At 37.7% G+C, this 19,260-nt stretch overlaps 1 protein-coding gene across 1 annotated transcript; it reads left to right on the top strand.

The window, feature by feature from the left end:
* The first annotated feature begins 14,447 nt into the window (after window positions 1-14,447).
* LOC132615021 (uncharacterized) lies at window positions 14,448-17,453 on the top strand. The gene is made up of 2 exons (XM_060329575.1): window positions 14,448-16,356; window positions 16,439-17,453. Exons 1-2 carry the CDS (start codon window positions 15,649-15,651, stop codon window positions 16,673-16,675), a joined length of 945 nt encoding a protein of 314 aa, XP_060185558.1. The 5' UTR covers window positions 14,448-15,648; the 3' UTR covers window positions 16,676-17,453.
* The last annotated feature ends 1,807 nt before the right edge of the window (window positions 17,454-19,260 follow it).

The raw sequence follows: 19,260 nt of genomic DNA, 5'->3' as shown, positions 1-19,260 counted from the left end.
GTTGGGTGGCAACAATTAATCCATGAGCTTATTGGTTGGGCACCCGGTCTGAATTGTTTTAATGGTGTTAGTAGATTAGAACTAATTAAATTAATTGAATATATTAGAGGCTTAGATGACATTACAAATCAGACCCCAGAAATTGTTGTGCAATAGCGGGTTAGGTTGTACTTGCTATGGCTTTGTGGCGGCACGATATTTCCGGATAAGTCTGGTGACTTACTTAATTTGGACTATTTGCTTGACATGTGTGACCTTAGAGCAATGAGTAGACAAGCTTGGGGAGCGGCTGCATTGTCATATTTGTGTACTTGTTTATGCTGTGCTTCGTTGAAGAAAGCCAAGGATGTGTGTGGATTCATTTCCTTATTGCAGGTACGTGACCTTTAAAATTATATAATTTTATTTGGTTGTCCTATTTGATAGTTATAAGGTTTTTATGTATTTATTTTAAATTTTTAATATAGGTTTGGGCTTGGGAGCGAATTATACCGATGCAGCCACCATCCAGGGCCCTTAAGCCACACACGGCTCTTGCACAAAAGCGGACTCATCGTAAAGCTCGCAAAAATGAGGCACGTGTTGTGATACCCATATGTAGGGATGTATTGGACAACCTAACAGATGGTCAGGTATTTTATCATAATTATGGTTGTTAATGGCGTTTTGATATAATAGTTACGCTTATGTGTAATTTATTTATTTTATTATCATGTAATTTTATGTTCGTTCTATCATAGTTTGTGTGGCAGCCTTATTAAGAGGCCATCATTAATGGACTCCCTGAGTGGTGTCGGTGTGGCCGAGTTATTTTGATGGCGCAGGTTCCCCTTATTTGTGGGATCTATTGAGAGTGACACATGGTAGATCGCGTTCTTAGACAGTTCGGTAGGAAGCAACATATTCCGGGACCATGTGCTAAGATTAATCCTTCTTATTACAAACGTGACAAGCGGTATGCTATAACAGTGGAGGATCAACGTCCTAATGTACCAAGACCTGCGGCGTGTGGTAGAGGACGTCAATCAGGTAACAGAAGGGGTCGAGGTCCCGTGGATCACCAGTTGGTTGATGAGGAAGAGGTTCGTTTTGATCAAGATATGCCCAGCTCAACGATTCCTGCAGCTGATGATGCATATTACACAATAATAGATTTTGGTATGTCCAGCTCATCGACGTCTGCTCCCGAGGTCCAATCACCAGCGGTAATCAGAAGTGAGGGGCTTTTTCAGGCATTCGCATAGTTTGAGCCTATTAGCCTCACAGTTATGGCCCAACAGTTTGGTGTTCAGACTGGCAGCTCTTATGGGATGACTGAGGGACCTTTACCTGCATTCACTGCACAGAGCTCTTCAATTGGGAGGAGACTGAGTTTTACTGATGTGAGTATTCTAACCACTCAAATAGCTTGTATCTTGTTTAATTTCATTAATGTAATGGCTACCTTATGTGTCTATATTATTTATTTTTCATAGTCTCCCATGGCATTTGATGTTGGATCCTCACACATTCCTGTGCCGGATGTACAGACTTTAGAGCCACAGGTTAGCTTTTAATTCAAAGTATTTGGTGACTTGTGGTTGTTATGCGGTGTTTTGTCTTGGTTTCTTTGGTTGTTTGTGTTGGTATATGGTATTGGAGGAAGTCTTTGTTACAAGGGAGATGTTATCCGATTTTACGTAGACAATCAAAGTAGTTGTTAAGAAAATTTATCTAACGAGTCCAATCATACAAAAATAGCTTCTATTTTTTATGGTATTTACAGGATACGGGTGTGATACAAGAGGAGGTTCACCAACGTAGATAAAAAAAAAGAGCGCCGGCAAACTCGGTGTGCCGGGGGGAGGGGGGGGGAGGGGGGAAGGGACACTGTAAAAATTGAATTTATCTCAAATCTCAATAGTTATGTAATCTTTCAAGAATACATATTGTGTTTTGAATAAATGTTAGATTTGAATGCTGGCCAACGTTTTATAATTAATAAAGGTTAGATTTGAATGCTTGACAATGTTTTACAACAAAAACAATTGCATTCTTGATGTTACAACTACATGACAGGTTTAATGACTGCATGGATTCTCAGCTAAAACGTGCATAACAAAAGTTTCATGCATCAATTACTGCAAAACTGCCAACGTTTTGCAACAAAATGAATTGTTGCAAAACGTTGGCTTGCCTACGTTTTGCAACAATTCATTTTGTTGATTGGTAAAGTTGGCCGGCCAACATACCAATAATTGATTCTTGAAAAATTTTTTACGCCAGAGAATCCTTGCAGTCGTCAAATCACACATGCAACTGTAAAAGAAAAATAGTAAAATAATTTGTCAAATTTTTGTTGTTAAAGCGCGGAATGCATGCATTCGTCAAATCTGCCATGCAATCGTCAAATCAAGCATGCATTCGTAAAATCAAACAGTAAATATACGTGGAGGAGTCCACAAATTCGTTTTGGTCGCGCGCTGTTGAAAAGAAGTTTGATTAATACTGGGAGAGGTCCTTAAAGCATACTGACATGCAGCAATACAATGCAACTGAAGGGGTCTTTGAGATTCTGACATTTGCACACGAAGGTAAGGGTGGAAATATCCATAAAGTCTTTGCCGAAGGGAAAAAGTGTTTGTGTGGGAAGTGGAGAAACTACCATATGCCATGTTCACATGCAATTAAATTTTGTGATATCCGCGGAATTCAACCAAAGACCTATGTTAGCAAGTACTACAGTTGCAGGTTTTACAAGCAAACGAACAGTGGAAATTTTTCACCGTTGGGTGATGAGGCATATTGGCCACCTTCTCCCTTCAGTTTAATTGCAAACACTGAATACGAGCGAACAGGAACGTGGACTACAACTAGAAGGAGGAATGAAATGGATATAGCTCCTGCTCGCATGACTAGAAAGTGTAGTACGTGCAAACAAACAGGTCATAACAAGAATCGCTGCCCCGACAGAAATCAGTAGTTGTTGCTTGTTGGTTTTTATGTTTTTTCTTAAGTTGTACGATTGTTGTTTCCTTATGTAATCTTCCAAGAATATATAACATGTCTTGTGCCGTTTAATAGTTCCTATTTAATTTAACATTTACTACTCAGTTAATGTGTGACGTTTATTTAATTTATATTTTATTTTTTTATTTCTGTTCGCATATATAACACATATTTAATTATTGCATGTGTTAAAATATTTATTTGAGTTAATCACTAAAATTAACTATATGCTTTAAAAATTAAAAAAATCAATAAATTTTTTTTATTAAAAACACAGCCGAATATGATTTAAATAGAGGCAACGTCTTACAAACTATTTGTAAAACGTTGGGGAGAAAAAATTAATGAAAGGTAAAACGTGGACTGATCCACGTTATACAAAATTATATGTATAACGTGGATCAGTCCACGTTATACCATTATATATATATATATATATATTTTCGTTGTGATTCTAACATTGCAAAACAAATTTGGGGTTTAACGTGGAGGAGTCCACGCTATACCTGTTTTGGTATATATATGAAAGGCTACCCCCTTTTAGTTTATACCGTGTATTTTTATACCCTTTAGGCTCCGGACTCTATCTAGATATATGCACACTCCTTTGAAGATTGTCCCTAATGATCAATGAAGTGGTTAAGAATTTACAAGTCGAATCGTAGTGTAAGAATAGTTTGTTATACAGTAGGGAATGCGGATTTGTCCCAATATGGTTCATAGAAGCCAATTTTAAAGGCTTTATAAGTTCATTCCTTCCAAGTACCTTTGTTTAAGTACAGATACAAATGTGAGTGTGTATATTATGATTAAATATCTAAGACCTGAAGCTTGGATCTTTGGCGCGAATGCGGATCAAATCAAACCTTAAGATAAATATTGTTATTTTTTAACTATTAATTTTATAAACCAAACTTCTATTTTATTTGAATTTTAAACTTCAAATTAGGGGTTCCATAAAATTGTATGTGTAAACTTGGCTCGTTGCATCCTGAAGGAGATTGTCTCTATTTTTCCCATTTAGTATACATGTAATATCATCTTTGAAAAAAGGTCCATTTCACGCCTTTAGCCTTTCTTGATTTCATTTTCAGAATATTTCTAACATGTAGACGAATTAAAATCAAAATAACGTCCTGATTACGAGACAACTTATTGTACCTTTGAAACTCCATCGTAGACCTTTGAAAAGAATATTACAATTTTGGATTTGAATTGTAGTAAATAAATTAAACTGAATGACGCCCTGTATTTATTTGTATTTTTTTTGGTTTCTCATCCAGTGTTTGGTGCTCGCATTTGAAGCCCGACTAATCTAAATTCGCACTGTGCAGAGCCCATTTGGGGGCTCCTTACTCTATTGTAAGCTAAGTGAAAAAGATACAATTCGAACCATAGTCACATCATAAAATCTTGATAACCATAGTCACGCCTGGCCTGTATTTACTTGTATTTTTCTTGTTTCTCATCCGGTGTTTGGGGCCCTCATTTGGAGCCCGATTAATCTAAATTTGTGCCGTGCGGGGCCCATTTGGGGGCTCCTTACTCTATTGTAAGCTAAGTGAATAGGATACAATTCGAACCATAGTCACATAGTAAAATCCTGATAACCTCTTGGTGTCTATACACAGTTGGATCGGATCTCCATTTCTTCATTATAAACTATGTCGAAAACAAAGAAGGACTTCATGATTTTTAAAACAAAACTAGAAAAACTAAATCAAGGATAACTGGCCCAGTCCAAGACTCAGGCCCTATGCTGGTTAGGTTTTCATTTTACAACTATAAAGGTAGGTTTACTGTACTTCATAGAAGGCGGGTGGTCTTGAAATAATGATCTTCTTGCCCCATCGGCCAAAATTAAAGTTTAACAAATTTTGACTTTTGATGTTGAAGGTTGCCCATGGGGCAAGGGAGAGGTCAAAATTGATCTACAAATCGAAATCACTCCTTTTCAAAGTCATTCGCAATAATTTTCCCGATAGGTTTGTATGTACTTCTAAGTGAAAGTGAAGATCAATAAAATGGGCCGACGGCGCCGACAAGTAAACATACTCTCTACTAGCCCTGTAACACAAACATTTTGTTTCCTGGATCATAGTCTTTACACAAACGTCTAGACTTGTTCTCAGAAAATGTACAAATAACAAATTCTAAACTCGGAAAATTTGATGGACATGGTAGAATTACGAATCTGATGCCACTTCTCGATAATAGTACAATCAGTCTTTTATACTCCTATATAGTTATTACTTTTTGTAACTTATTCACAATCTACATCACTGTTGCATCTCCCTTGCTCTATCTATCTACTGAATGTTTCCCTCCTTACATGTTTTCAAACTAGTAAGGCTATTGTCCTGCTTTTTCCTTTGCAAAAGTGCAGTTAAAGCAAAACGATACACAAATTATGAACCGGCTAATTTTGGTATTGTTCATTGCCTCTTCTTTTTTCTTTTCCCCCTTTTTGCGTCATCTCTTCTTGAGGAGTATTAATGAAATAGGACACCAATAATACTCCTGATTTTTGTCATAATTAGAATTACTTTTATTTTGGTGAAAGAGATTTTCTCGGATAAAAATGTCTCTTTCATATTTGACTGTTTTTTTTTGGAAGAAAAACTTTAAATTTATATAAATAGGAGATCCTTCCTTCTCACACAATAACAAAAACAGTGTTCACAATGTAGTCATTACAAAATCTTATTTAGGGTGAGATTGTTCTCAATAGTTTTTATACTTTCTTGTTATTTCAATGCAGCAAATTATACATATGCAATTCAAGTCTTATTTCGATCCAACAAATTGAACACATGCTATTCAAGTTTTGCTTCGATCCAAAAATTATACATATGTAATTCAAGTCTTACCCATTGTCGATGTGCTACACTGCGACCATGGACATTATTTGCTTTTTCCTAGACATACAATTAACTACTATTATATCCTACGATCATTGAATCCTTATCCCTTTTTTTTAAGTGGATATATAAGATACTTTAACTGTTTTTCTGGGGCCATGGGCTGCCTTATCCACATTACTAGTATTACTGGATACTCATTAATCCACATGCATCATTTCACTTTCCAGCTATCTTTTTCTACTTCTGTCTTGATGACGAGGAAAAATAAAAGGGACAATCGTATGAATGTGACACATGACCCCAATTTGATTTTGTGAAAATTACTACTTCATGTCACTGTGTGGACCACACTTTCAGTCCCAGCAAATCATCCTTCAAAACATTAAAAAGGAAAAAGTAAAATTGGGAATACACATTAAGTAATCATAGTAAAAGTGATATTATGTCATGTTAATGACGATTTTGATAAGAATAAGACTAGGTTCAGTGTAAAACAAGAACAACTTAAGATAATCATAAGACACATTTCGTATTGAACAAGAAAGGAATTTCCTTCGTGTATGCACAGTTGCACACCACAAAAGAGTATAGTACGTACTCGATTTCATATGCATAGAGGCGATTGAAAAAGCCAGCATTGCATGGTATACTAATTATAATGCTACTAATAATAATACTAATTCATTCGCATATGTCTTTCTCCTGTCAAAAGGAAAGAAAAATAAAATCTTTTATCTTTGCTTTGATAATGAAATTTTGCCTCCAATTCTCCATTAAAAGGCAGGGATTCTTTTTATATATTAATTCACGGACAAGTCGGGATTGACATTGCTTGAACCCACAGCTTTCACTTTGACCGAGCGGTGCACTGACCTATTAAACTACAACCCCAGGGTAAACCAATATACATAGGTATAAAAACCATTTACTTATTTATTTTAAGTCGTCCTTTAAATAAAGTCTAGTCTATAATGTTTGTGTAAGCATCTAGACATAACATATATAATATAACACTTATTAATTAATGAGACTACCCAATTGAGCTCAACAAAATAGAAAGAATGTACTCAACTTTCAACCTAACAATGAATTTCATATGTTGTCCTTGCTATAGTGAAGACTGAAGAAACATCCCCACTTCAACTGGCCAAAACAATTCACTTCTCAGTTCCCATTATTTCTTGATTTAGAAACAACTAAAGAAAAACCCTTTTTTATTTATGGCGATGTGATATCAACAACCAAATACATAACCTCATGCTAGAATTTCCATCTACCTCTTCTCTAATATTCCCAATCAAATTCAAGGAACTAACAGATACCAGGACCAAGTGGCCTAAGGTTCCACAGATAGGATCGAAAAATTTCTATCCACATCAAGCTTTAACTCAGTCAGATTACTTTACCATAGTGAAATAGTTAATTGAGGAAATATTAATCATATTTACAGCTTGTTTGGATGGTTGTGTTGTATTATTTCTTTAAATATAATGTTTGTTTTTATTGTTACTTAAAATTAATTTATACATTGTATCGTATTATCAAACCTATTATGTAATTAACCATGAAAATTATCATGTTATGTAACAACTGATTTGTAATCACATCATTCCTTCTTTTTTTTTTTTTTTTGGTTATCTTGCCCTTATATTTTAATAATCTTTTTTACCCTTTATCCTACATTTTTCATAATAATAACTTACCCGTACATACTTTTTCTTTTGAAAAATATAAACTTTTTCTTCATATTGCTAGTGTGACACTATAAAATGATTCAATTTATTCAGATATTGATAAAGGTACGTACAACATCCACATATATATAATGTTATCATTTTCTGCGAGTATAAGCGAACTAGCTCTCTCTAACTTTTGAAAGCCAAAGTTCTCTCCATTAGAAATAACACCTTTCAACGACCTTTGGCTCTTTATACCCTTTGGTTGGCAGAGAAACCAAAAGGTGCACTTCTTAGTTTCTATCTAGAAAAAACTGGACCAATATTGTGTAATTTATCAAGAAAATATTAGACCAAAGTGTAACCTATTAAGAAAATACTAGGCCAAAGTGTAACCTATCAAGAAAATACTGGACCCAAGTGTACTTCTTATCACAGAAAAATCTGGCCCACGATAGCACCTAACAAGCTTCAAGAGCCACCACTCTAGAAAGGTCAAAAAAAAAAAAATGAGGATTTTAACATCATAGAACCATTTTTTCCAACTAAGACAATGATGATGGTGTCTAGAGGCTTTAGTACCCTTCATTAGCACACCAAAGTATAGTCCAGCGGGAATTTAGTTGAGAAAATAACGTTTAAGAGCAATAATTAAAAGTTGCCAACATAAATAACTTAACTTTTGCATCTTAACATAAATAACAAATTTTATATCATTTCTAACATCTACATAGAAATCTGTAAGTCTACTAATCAAATAAAATATTAATAGGGATCCCACATAATTAGGGATTCACATTTATCATGGGGTCAATTTCCATCAATTCTCCATCAATGTATTTTTTACTACCACTTTTCCTCTTTCCTCTCTCTTCCATAATTTATCTCTCTCTCGTTCATAAGTAAAACTTTATCTTCCCTCTGTTGCTCAAGGGAATTGTGATAAATTATTTTTCATCAAATTTTATTTTAATATTGAATAACCTTTCTGATCTTGTTTCATTTTGCTGAAGTTTCTATGGTCATAGGCCCCTCTCTTCTCTTCTCTCTCTCCTCTCTCCTCCACCATCAACGTTAACATCTCCCTCCCCCCACCCCACCTGCCACCACATCCGACGATCAGACCGCGTCCGGCGATCAGGTAACTCCGGCGATCAGGTAACGCCGGCCTCTTTTCCGGCCAGATCTACTTTTTTTTTCTCTCCTTCCTTTTCTTCTTCTTCTCTTCTTCTTCTTCTCCTTCTCTTCTCCTTTTCCCCTTTTTTATCTGCTCCTGGCGCTGCCAGAACACAGCTGTGTCATCGCCGGAGACTTTTTCCGGCACCATTTTCCGGCCAGCCCTCTCTTTCTCTCATTTTTTCTTTTTTCTTTTTATTTTCTTGTTCCCCCTCTTCTCTGCTCCTGTTTCAGGACTCTGTGAAAATAATTCCGGCAGTGAACAGTGAAAATATATGCGCCGCAGGCGGGCTTAGGCGACGAGGAGAAGAGGCGCTTTTGGGAGGATTTGGACGAATTAGTGGGAGGCATACCGCCTACTGAGAAGCTATTCGTGGGAGGTGATTTCAATGGACACATCGGACCTATTTCGGGAGGTTATGATGATGTGCATGGAGGCTTTGGCTTCGGGGACAGGAATGGAGGAGGAGTCTCACTTTTGGATTTTGCAAGAGCTTTTGGATTGGTGATAGCCAATTCGAGTTTCCCAAAGAAGGAGGAACACTTGGTAACCTTCCGTAGTTCGGTGGCTAAGACTCAAATTGACTTTTTACTCCTTAGGAAGGATGATAAAGGTCTGTGCAAGGATTGTAAGGTCATCCCGAGCGAATATCTTACAACCCGACATAAGCTCTTGGTGATGGATTTAGCGATCAAGATGACGAGGAAGAAGAGGGTCGTGGAGGACCGACCTAGGATCAGATGGTGGAGTTTGACCATTATTAGTGCCCTGGAGATGGGAGAGAAATTGAAGGATATGGGGGCCTGGGATAGTAGTGGGGATGCGACCAGTATGTGCGATAAGACGGCTAGTTGCATTAGGGTGGTAGCAAGGGAAGTGTTGGGGGTCTCGACAGGTAGTCGTGGTCAGCATCGAGGGGACTGGTGGTGGAATGGAGAAGTTCAAGGGAAGGTGGAAGCAAAGAAGGTGGTGTATGCGAAGTTGATAGAAAGCAAGGATGAGGTGGAGAAGTAGACGAATACAGAACTTTATAAGATGGCGAGGAAGGAGGCGAAGTTGGCGGTTTCGACGGCAAAAACGGCAGCTTTTGAACGCATGTATGCTGACCTAGAAGAGAAAGGAGGGGAACAGAAATTGTTCAGGCTAGCCAAGGCAAGGGAGAGAAAGGCACGTGATGTGGATCAAGTAAAATGCATCAAGGACGAGCATGGCAAAGTATTTCTAGAGGAAACTGTCATTAGACGGAGATGGCAGTCATACTTCTCCAAACTCTTGAATGAAGAAGGGGACAGAGACATTGTGTTGGGTGATTTAGAACATACAGGAAGGCGTCGCGACTTTGGTTATTGCAGGAGTATTAAGGTTGACGAGGTTAAGGGTGCTGTTCGTAGGATGCGCAGGGGAAGAGAAACCGGACCTGATGAGATTCCGGGGGAATTCTGGAAGAGCGCGGCCCCGGAAGGTTTGGAGTGGCTGACTAGGTTATTTAATGTCATCTTTAAGACGACATTGATGCCCGAAGAATGGAGGGAAAGTGTAATGATCCTTCTATACAAGAATAAGGGAGATATCCAGAGTTGCAACAACTATAGAGGTATCAAGCTGCTAAGCCATACTATGAAAGTGTGGGAAAGGGTGGTGGAGATGAGGGTGAGGAGAGGTGTGTCTATTTCAGAAAACCAGTTCGGATTCATGCCGGGACGTTCAACTACAGAAGCCATCCATCTTATGAGAAGGTTGGTGGAGCAGTATAGGGAGAGGAAGAGGGACTTACACATGGTATTCATCGACCTAGAAAAGGCTTATGACAAAGTTCCAAGACAGATCCTATGGAAATGCTTGGAGGCTAAAAGTGTACCTGTGGCGTACATTAGGGTGATCAAGGACATGTATGAGGGAGCCAAAACCAAGGTGAGGACAGTAGGAGGAGACTCAGAGCACTTTCCAATTGTGATGGGGTTGCATCAAGGATCAACTCTTAGTCCGTTTTTATTTGCCTTGGTGATGGATGGATTGACACGGCAAATTCAAGGTGAGGTGCCATGGTGTATGCTTTTCGCGGACGACATAGTCCTGATTGACGAGACTCGTAGCGGAGTTAACGCTAAGCTGGAGTGTTGGAGACATACTCTGGAGTCTAAAGGGTTTACGCTGAGTAGGACCAAGACAGAGTACTTGGAGTGTAAGTTCAGTGAAGCAACTCAGGAGGCTGACTTGGAAGTAAGGCTTGGCACCCAGGTCATCCAGAAGAAAAGTAGTTTCAAGTACCTTGGGTCTATTGTGCAAGGCAGCGGGGAGATTGACGATGATGTCACACATCGTATTGGGGCAGGGTGGATGAAATGGAGGCTTGCTTCCAGAGTGCTATGTGACAAAAAGGATCCACCAAAACTTAAGGGCAAGTTCTACAAAGTGGTGGTTAGACCGACTATGCTGTATGGGGCGGAGTGTTGGCCAGTTAAGATCTCTCACGTTCAAAAGATGAAAGTTTCCGAGATGATAATGTTGAGATGGATGTGTGGCCACACCAGGAGTGACAGGATTAGGAATGAGGATATTCGGGATAAGGTGGGGGTGGCCTCGGTGGAAGACAAGATGCGAGAAGCGAGATTGAGATGGTTTGGGCATGTGAAGAGGAGAGATACAGATGCCCCAGTGCGGAGGTGTGAGAGGTTGGCCATGGATGGTTTCAGACGAGGTAGGGGTAGGCCGAAGAAGTATTGGGGAGAGGTAATTAGACACGACATGGCGCAATTACAGCTTACCGAGGACATGACCTTAGATAGGAGGGTTTGGAGGACCCAAATTAGGGTAGAAGGCTAGTAGATAGTCTCGTTATCCGTTCTTATTAGTAGTCGCATTATTGCAATATAATTTCTTGTGCTCCGATTTCTGCTATTATCTGTTATTATCTGTTATTTTCCGTGCTTTGGTTATCCTGTGTCATCTGCTCCGATTTCTGCTATTATCGGTTATTTTCTGTGCTCTGATTATCCTGTATTATCTGTGTCGCTTGCATTATTTCATTTCCATATCGCTTTAAATCTCTTATCCGAATCTCTTAACCTTATCTAACCTTATCTGACTTCTTTTTATGCTTTTATTGAGCCGGGGGTCTTTCGGAAACAGCCGTCCTACCTTGGTAGGAGTCAGGTCTGCGTACACTCTACCCTCCCCAGACCCTACGATGTGGGATTTCACTGGGTTGTTGTTGTTGTTTGTTGTTGTATTGAATAACCTTTCTGTAAAATATACATTTAATATATGTCAGCTATAATAGATAACGATTGTGTTTATATAATGTAAATATTCCACTAATAATATATCATATATACAGTTTATACTTTATTATATCAAATATATGGATAGCATATATTCACTATTATACAAGTAACTAAACAAAATCTGTCAGACATACTATTCAAATATGTACAACATATTTGATATATACAGCTAATATATGGTTTTTCGTATGTATCTTTGGAATAATATACTCTCTCTGTTTCAATTTGTTTGAACCTATTTTCTTTTTAGTCCGTGCCAAAATAAATGACCTCTTTCCTAATTTGGAAACAAATTCACTTTATGAATGATTTACAGCCACACAAATTTTCAAGGCTTATTTTGAACCACAAGTTTCAAAAGTCTTCCCTCTTTCTTAAATGTCGTGCCCAGTCAAATGGGCTCATATAAATTGAAACGGAGGGAGTATATAATATCTAAATTCGAATTTTAAGAAAAATTGCAAGTATTAAAAAAAGAAATAAAGACGCTAGAAAAAGGAAGGGTAAAAAGAAATTGCTACTATAAAAAGAAAATAAGAACGGAAGAGATTAGGAAAAAAAGATTTTTTTTTTTTAGTCAACCATTACTAGCATTTTTTAGTTGAGAAAAAAAGGGGTTATATTTATGGTAAATATCTTTTTTTCTCTCTTTTAATAGGGGTTATGCTAATATTATGCAGGATTTTTTTTAAGGTCTTTAATAGTAGTTATGTTAATATGGTAAATATTATTTGGCTATAATTGATAAATCAATCTTATGCTAAAAATTAGCAATGTCAATTTTAAGATTGCTTACATAGGTAACTTCCTCAAAATTTTACTTCTACTTTGTATGTATGAAAGGCATGTACTTAAAAAGAATAAAGAATTTTTATTTTTTATACGGGAAGATGACGGGAGAAAAAGAGTAAAGATCTAGAGTCTGTTTGGATCGGCTTATGTCTATAAGCTGTTTGCAGCTTATAAGCTAAAAAAAAATAAGTTGGGGTAGTCTAACTTATTTTTTTTAGCTTATAAGCTGTTTTCAGCTTATAAGCTGCTTTAGATAAGCTAAGTCAAATGGGCCTAATTATTTTTTTGAGTTTATTTTAAGCACAAAATGACTTTAAGCTGGCCAGCCAAACACTCAAAAAAGCTGAAAACAGCTTATAAGTAACTTATAAGCAACTTATAAGCCAATCCAAACGGACAGCTACTCTTCTTTGCCACTGACACTACTCCTTTCATTAAAATAAGTAATTACATTCTATAGAACTAATTTTTGTATGTATATATTTGAAATTTTGTGTAGCTAACTGGAAAAAAAATTGATATCAGATAGTTTTATAGAATTTAATTTAGATACGTATATAAGTAGATATTTAATAGATTCTTTAATTTTATTCATTACTGTTTAACCCCAAAAAGGGTACAGTTGTATTTGTTAGTGGTTTAATTGCCACAATTTCAGCCATAGAAACTGCCTGTTCCTTTGCTTCCTCTCAACAGGAAGTAAATCTTTACGCGGAAAACAAACGTCTCAAAGCAGAGAATGGAAGATTGAGGTCCGATCTCCGGGATTTTGATTCCCTTTAAGCTTCCTTGACAATGCGTTTGAACGACACAATTGATTCTTTAAAAGAGCGAGAGAATTCCTTACAAGCACTGGCCACTTCCTACATGGGCCTACAAAACAAGAATACTAAACTGGAAGAAGATATGACCAGCATTCGGGAATAGCTTATCAGTGTAGAAATTTCCCATGATTGTTTCAAGTTTCGATGTAAAAAATTACTCTTCCATCGTGATTTAGCCACACTCAAGATGCGAAGGAAAGTTTTTGAAGAAGTTAGTGCCCCTGGATTCAATTTTCCCTCCTCACTCTTTGAAGTGATGACTGATGTGGAAGCTGCTAAAATGACCCTTGAAGATACTGATGATCTCGGAGTTGTCAGGTAAAAGGAGAAAAACCCCCGGACATCTGAGACAGTTGACAATACCTCATAGGCTTTATACTTTTTCCCTTTATTACTTTATGGATAGTTATTTTGACTCCCACCATGTTTTGTCCGGTTATTTTAACCGGAATCTCTACTTAACCTTGGCAATAAATTTGGGTCGATTTATGACTTAACGTATGTCTTGTTGTCAAATTTCCTTATGAATGTATGCATTCATTTTGCTATTTAATTTTTATTCGATTATGATTTGCTATGTAAAAATTCTTCGGAACTAACTGCATTGAATAGGTAACAAACCGAGACAACCACGTCGGTAACTTCTCTTGGAAGTTACACTTTTTTCAAAAACAATAACTTCCGAATTAAGCGGGAAAATGAGACGTCTCCCCTTATCCATGTTCTGATGCACGTTTTATCACACAGTGACTCCGAACACGTGTCAATTTTTGATTGACAAATTGAAGCGGTGAGTCTTCCCGAAGCGTCACCATAATGATGACAACTTCCACTATAAAAACTTCTCCACCAGTTTTACTTTCATTATTTTACGTTCAATCTTCAAATTTTTAACACCAAAACTTCTTCAAAGTTTCCCGATCAGCTCCCATTACAACCATCCTTCCGACCGCCTCTTTTACTAGAACTCCTTCTCTGAGTTGACACTATGGCAAAATGTACTAAGAAAATCACTAATGCCGCTTCTACTTCGGCAAGAAACTCCTCCCCTCCTTCTTCTCCATCAATGGTCGACGGTGTCGGCTGAGCTTCAAAACCTAGAGCCTTTAATATTCCCCCTTCATCTTTCAACTTTTTTAAAGAGTTTGCAGTTTGCACAGCAAACACAAAAGGTGATCGAAGGCAATGGTAGAAGCCTATCCATATTCTATTACTCTTGACTTTGAGAAACACGTTCGGGAGGACTGTGGCTGGGAAATGCCATAGGAAGATGACTCTACTGCTGCTCCTCCACCGATTTTTGGGAAGATAATTTCTCAAATTATTTTCCCATCGGCCAATGAATCTATCCTCACTTTTCGACCGGGTTTATCCAATGTATAAACTTACCCTTTCACTCTCAAATTCAATCCTCCAATTGACCTCATAATTTTAGACTTATGTCATACCTACAATGTGTGTCTCGTACAAGTTGGTCTATCAGTATGGAGGCTAATTGCATGCCTTTGTTTTTTGACCACGGAGTATGAGCTTCCTTTTACTTTGGATCATTTGATCCGTTTGCATACTCCCACATTTTTCCGTGGGGGAATAATCAGACTTCTGAAATGGGGAAAAACCCCATTATCTCCAGCCTTTCTAAAGATTACAACCAGAGCTGGATGGAATGCTTCGTAGCAGTCCCAACCGCCAAGATTATTTAGACAGATCATATGCCCTTTCCGAAGGTGTGGAACTTATCTCATAAGTAACTGCCTTTTTTTTAACCTTTGCCTTCTCTGCAGCTACCACTTGGACTCCCGCTACCATCTCGAATCTGCACTAGTGGGTTTAGGCTATTTTGGCTGTTTCAAAAAGTCGATCACTCTTGGAAAATTATTTCCAAAGATCGATGGAAGGCCGCCAATCACGGTTAGTTTGCACCGGAAGAATATTCGGAAGAGATTATTTCCTTTATTTCTCCTTTACCTTTCCTTTTTTTTTTACTTTTTTTTTTTTTTTTACTTATCAGGTCTTCCGAAGGGATCTTCTATCCCAAGGGTCATGAATGACCTTAAATTAGATCCGGAATCTTCTTCTCTTTTAATTTCTCAATCTGCAGTTTCGAAGAAAAAGACTGCTAGACCACTTATTGCGCCATCCTCTCCTTCGGCACCAAAGAGGAAAAGAAAGACGAGAACAACTTCTTTCCCCGATACTACCGTAGCAACAAATGAATCTGCCGAAGCAGTTGAGGCTCCTCCTATTGTGGAAATCGATGAAGAGGAGACCAATGATGACATCCCACTCAAGAGCGTAAAGGCCTCTACTTCTCCAATTCGTACTCCAGCAACTGTTCCGGCAGTTGTTTCAACTGTCGTTCCGGCAACTGCTCCACTCCCATCAACTGGTCTTGACGGCCTTGACCAATATTTCGAGGAAACTGAAACTACTGGGAACCTGGAGTCTTTTGTAAGTGCCTTGGGTTTCGAACATCTTTTGATTCCTCAGGGACTTCCTTCGTCTTCAAGATCGAGAAGAAGCCACTCTTTTTCTCGTTCCAACCTGGTGAATATCTTTACGGCTCCAATTGCAGATCCGACCCGGCGTAGAACAACAATTATTTCTATTCCTGAAGACACCAATTTCCTGGGTCGACCGGTTGGAGTCACTAGTTATTTGAAACCTTTAATATCAGAATCTGACAAAGAGAAGATGCGTGTAGTCACTTGGAAGTGCTTAATCAATGACAAAATGCATGCATCAAACAAGGTAAATTTTTAGATTTCCTCGATTTATTCCTGCGTATTTCTTCAATTATTTATTTTAATTAATTTAATCCCTTTTTGGACAGTCGTCTATTTTGACTGGGGAAGGTCTTTGCCTTTGCCTTGTAGAGAATGATGATTTAAAGGCTCAGCTGGATGCCCAAGAGAGGGAAATTCTTCATCTGAGGCAAGAGCTTGAGCGGAGAAATAATCAATCCGCAGAGGAGCTTCCCTCAATAAAAGCTTGGAGAAAGAGGCTGATCAACTTTTTAATGACCTCTAGGGCCTCCGAAAGAAGTTTTATCTTTCAAGGAAAAGAATGAATCTCTTCTCTCTGCTGAAGTTGACCAACTCAACAATGAGCTCTCCGTAATTGATGAAGAATGGTCGTTTGAGCTAACCGCTGCTACTCAGGATTTCGAGCAAAACTTGCAGTAGTACTAAGTCGAGAATCGCCTACAAACCAACATTATTGATAAATTGAAATCTGATCTCCATGCCTCCATTCGAAAGAACGAAGAGATTTCAACTCACCTGGATCAGGCTCGTGCTGATTTGAAGGCTGAGAAGGCTTTATCCGTTTTAAGGGCTGAATACACTAAGTGGAATGTTCGCAGGTTTATCCTGGAACAGTCTCGAAGTGGTTTTCAGGATTGGAATGCAAAGATTTTCGAAGCCAAAAAGCTCGAGGTTCAAGCCTATCAACGGATGTCCGCTATTGAAAGCTCCAAAAATGACCCCGAAGACTTAGATGACGAATATGTGTGATTCATATGTTTGTTTCTTTTTTTGTGTTCTCATTATTTTTTAAATTTTTTTGTACTTTTCTAGACCTGTTTTTTGGGTAAATGAATTGATCTAAATTTCCAATTATGATCTTTTGATCTTTACTTTTTTAGTTGTCTTACTCAGATATATGTACGAGACAATTTTCTCATTTTAACTTAATCTGGAATTAATTCCTGTAAGTTTTTTTTTTCAATTTAACAAATGTATTGGGCCTTTGTTTATGCTTATGAACAAGACGTCTCCTGTTCACTTCGAGCATGATTCTATTTAGACGGTATAACGCCTTTTAAAAGAAAGATTCCGACTGGTCTGAATCTGACCTCTTTTTATAGATAGTCCCTAGTCGGGGACTTGACGAATTTGATAAAAATTTCAAGTAAATAAAAATTGACAAAGTCCTTCAGAGGAAACAACTCAGATCATAATTCATTCATACTTCATGAGTTTTCAGACAAGGTTCATTCGACCTTTATGTCTTTACAACAAAAGTTAACATTGGGGGATAGATTCATTCAATCTCTCTTTCCCCTTACATTTGTAATAAAATCAAACTAAACTTCTAACAACACAATTTGGAAACAACTACGAATTGAGAAACAACTCCGGACCGAGGGTATTCCCCCTAGTATTTGTGTTTGAAGTATGAAAATTTGAATACTATGACAAACTGTTGAATTTCATGCAGTCTCTAGTATTCCTTTATGGTAACACACTTTACATTGTTGCCTCGTTAAGAACCTCACAGGAAAAACCCTTTTTGGGGCAAAAAAGGTCTAAGGGAAAAAGAGCGCAACATGTGTTTTCAGTCTTGATTTCCCTTCACTTTGTTGGATTTACTTTGAACCTTCGGTCATTTCCTACAAAAACACAAAAACCTTAATGTATCCCAGTTTAAATTAAAACAACACATACCTTTCCTTCAACAATAGTATCGTTTCAAATGACTTATATTCCAATTATTTTACAGTTTTAGTTCGTCTTCAGCTTCCAATTGGTATGACCCCTTCCCTGTGATTCCTGATATTTTATAAGGTCCTTCCCTATTTGGGCCTAATTTCCCTTCATTAGGATTTTTGGTATTAGAACTCACTTTTCGGAGGACCAAGTCTCCCACTTGAAAATGCCTGAGATTTGTCCATCGATTGTAATATTTTTCCATTCTTTATTTTTGAGCCACCACTCGGAAGAATGTCTTATCACAATGTTCCTCCATTAAATCCAATTTCACTGCCATAGCTTTGTTATTTGATTCTTCATTGGCATGAGAGAACCTCAAAGTTGGTTCTCCCACTTCAACAACAATTAACGCGTCTGTGCCATAAATCGGAAAAAATGGAGTTTCTCTAGTGTTGGTCTTTGATGTGGTCTTGTACGCCCATAATACCTCTGGTAAGGTCTCTCTCCACTTGCCTTTTATAGAAGTTAACCTCTTCTTCAAATTCTAAATGATCGTCTTATTCGTTGACTCGGCTTGACCATTTTCACTTGGGTGATACAGGGTAGAAACAATCCTTTTGATTTTGAGACCATCGAAGAACTCCGTGATTTTTCTACCAACAAACTGTGGCCCATTATCGCAACTGATTTCCTTCGGTATTCCAAAACGACAAATGATATGATCCCAAATAAAATCAATGACTTCTCTCTCTCTAATTTTCTTGAAAGTCCTTGCTTTAACCCACTTAGAGAAATAGTCAGTCATAATTAAAATGAATTTTACCTATCCGAGCGCTGCTGGTAACGGCCCCACAATGTCCATCCCCTATTTCATGAAAGTCCAAGGTGAAACAACCAGATGCAACAATTTCACCGACTAATGAATCATGTGAGCATGCCTTTGACATTCATCACATTTTTGTACAAAATATTTCGCATCTTCCTCCATAGCGGACCAGAAATATCCAGCTCTAATTATTTTTTCGAACCAATAACTCTGTTCCGGAGTGATTTTCATAATGCCATTCGTGTACTTCGCGCATCACATAATCCATTTCTCTAGGACCCAAACATCTTGCCAAAGGACCATAAAACGATCTCCTGTATAGTTGATCATCAACTTCTCCTGTATAGTTGACCATCAACTATGTAATATTTGGCCGCCTTCATATGAAGTGCTCTT

The sequence above is a fragment of the Lycium barbarum genome, chromosome 10 (assembly GCF_019175385.1).
Source record: "Lycium barbarum isolate Lr01 chromosome 10, ASM1917538v2, whole genome shotgun sequence".
NCBI classification, from domain to species: domain Eukaryota; kingdom Viridiplantae; phylum Streptophyta; class Magnoliopsida; order Solanales; family Solanaceae; genus Lycium; species Lycium barbarum.
The sequence above is the reverse complement of the archived record's forward strand: the minus strand, read 5'-3'. Positions and strand labels throughout refer to the sequence as shown.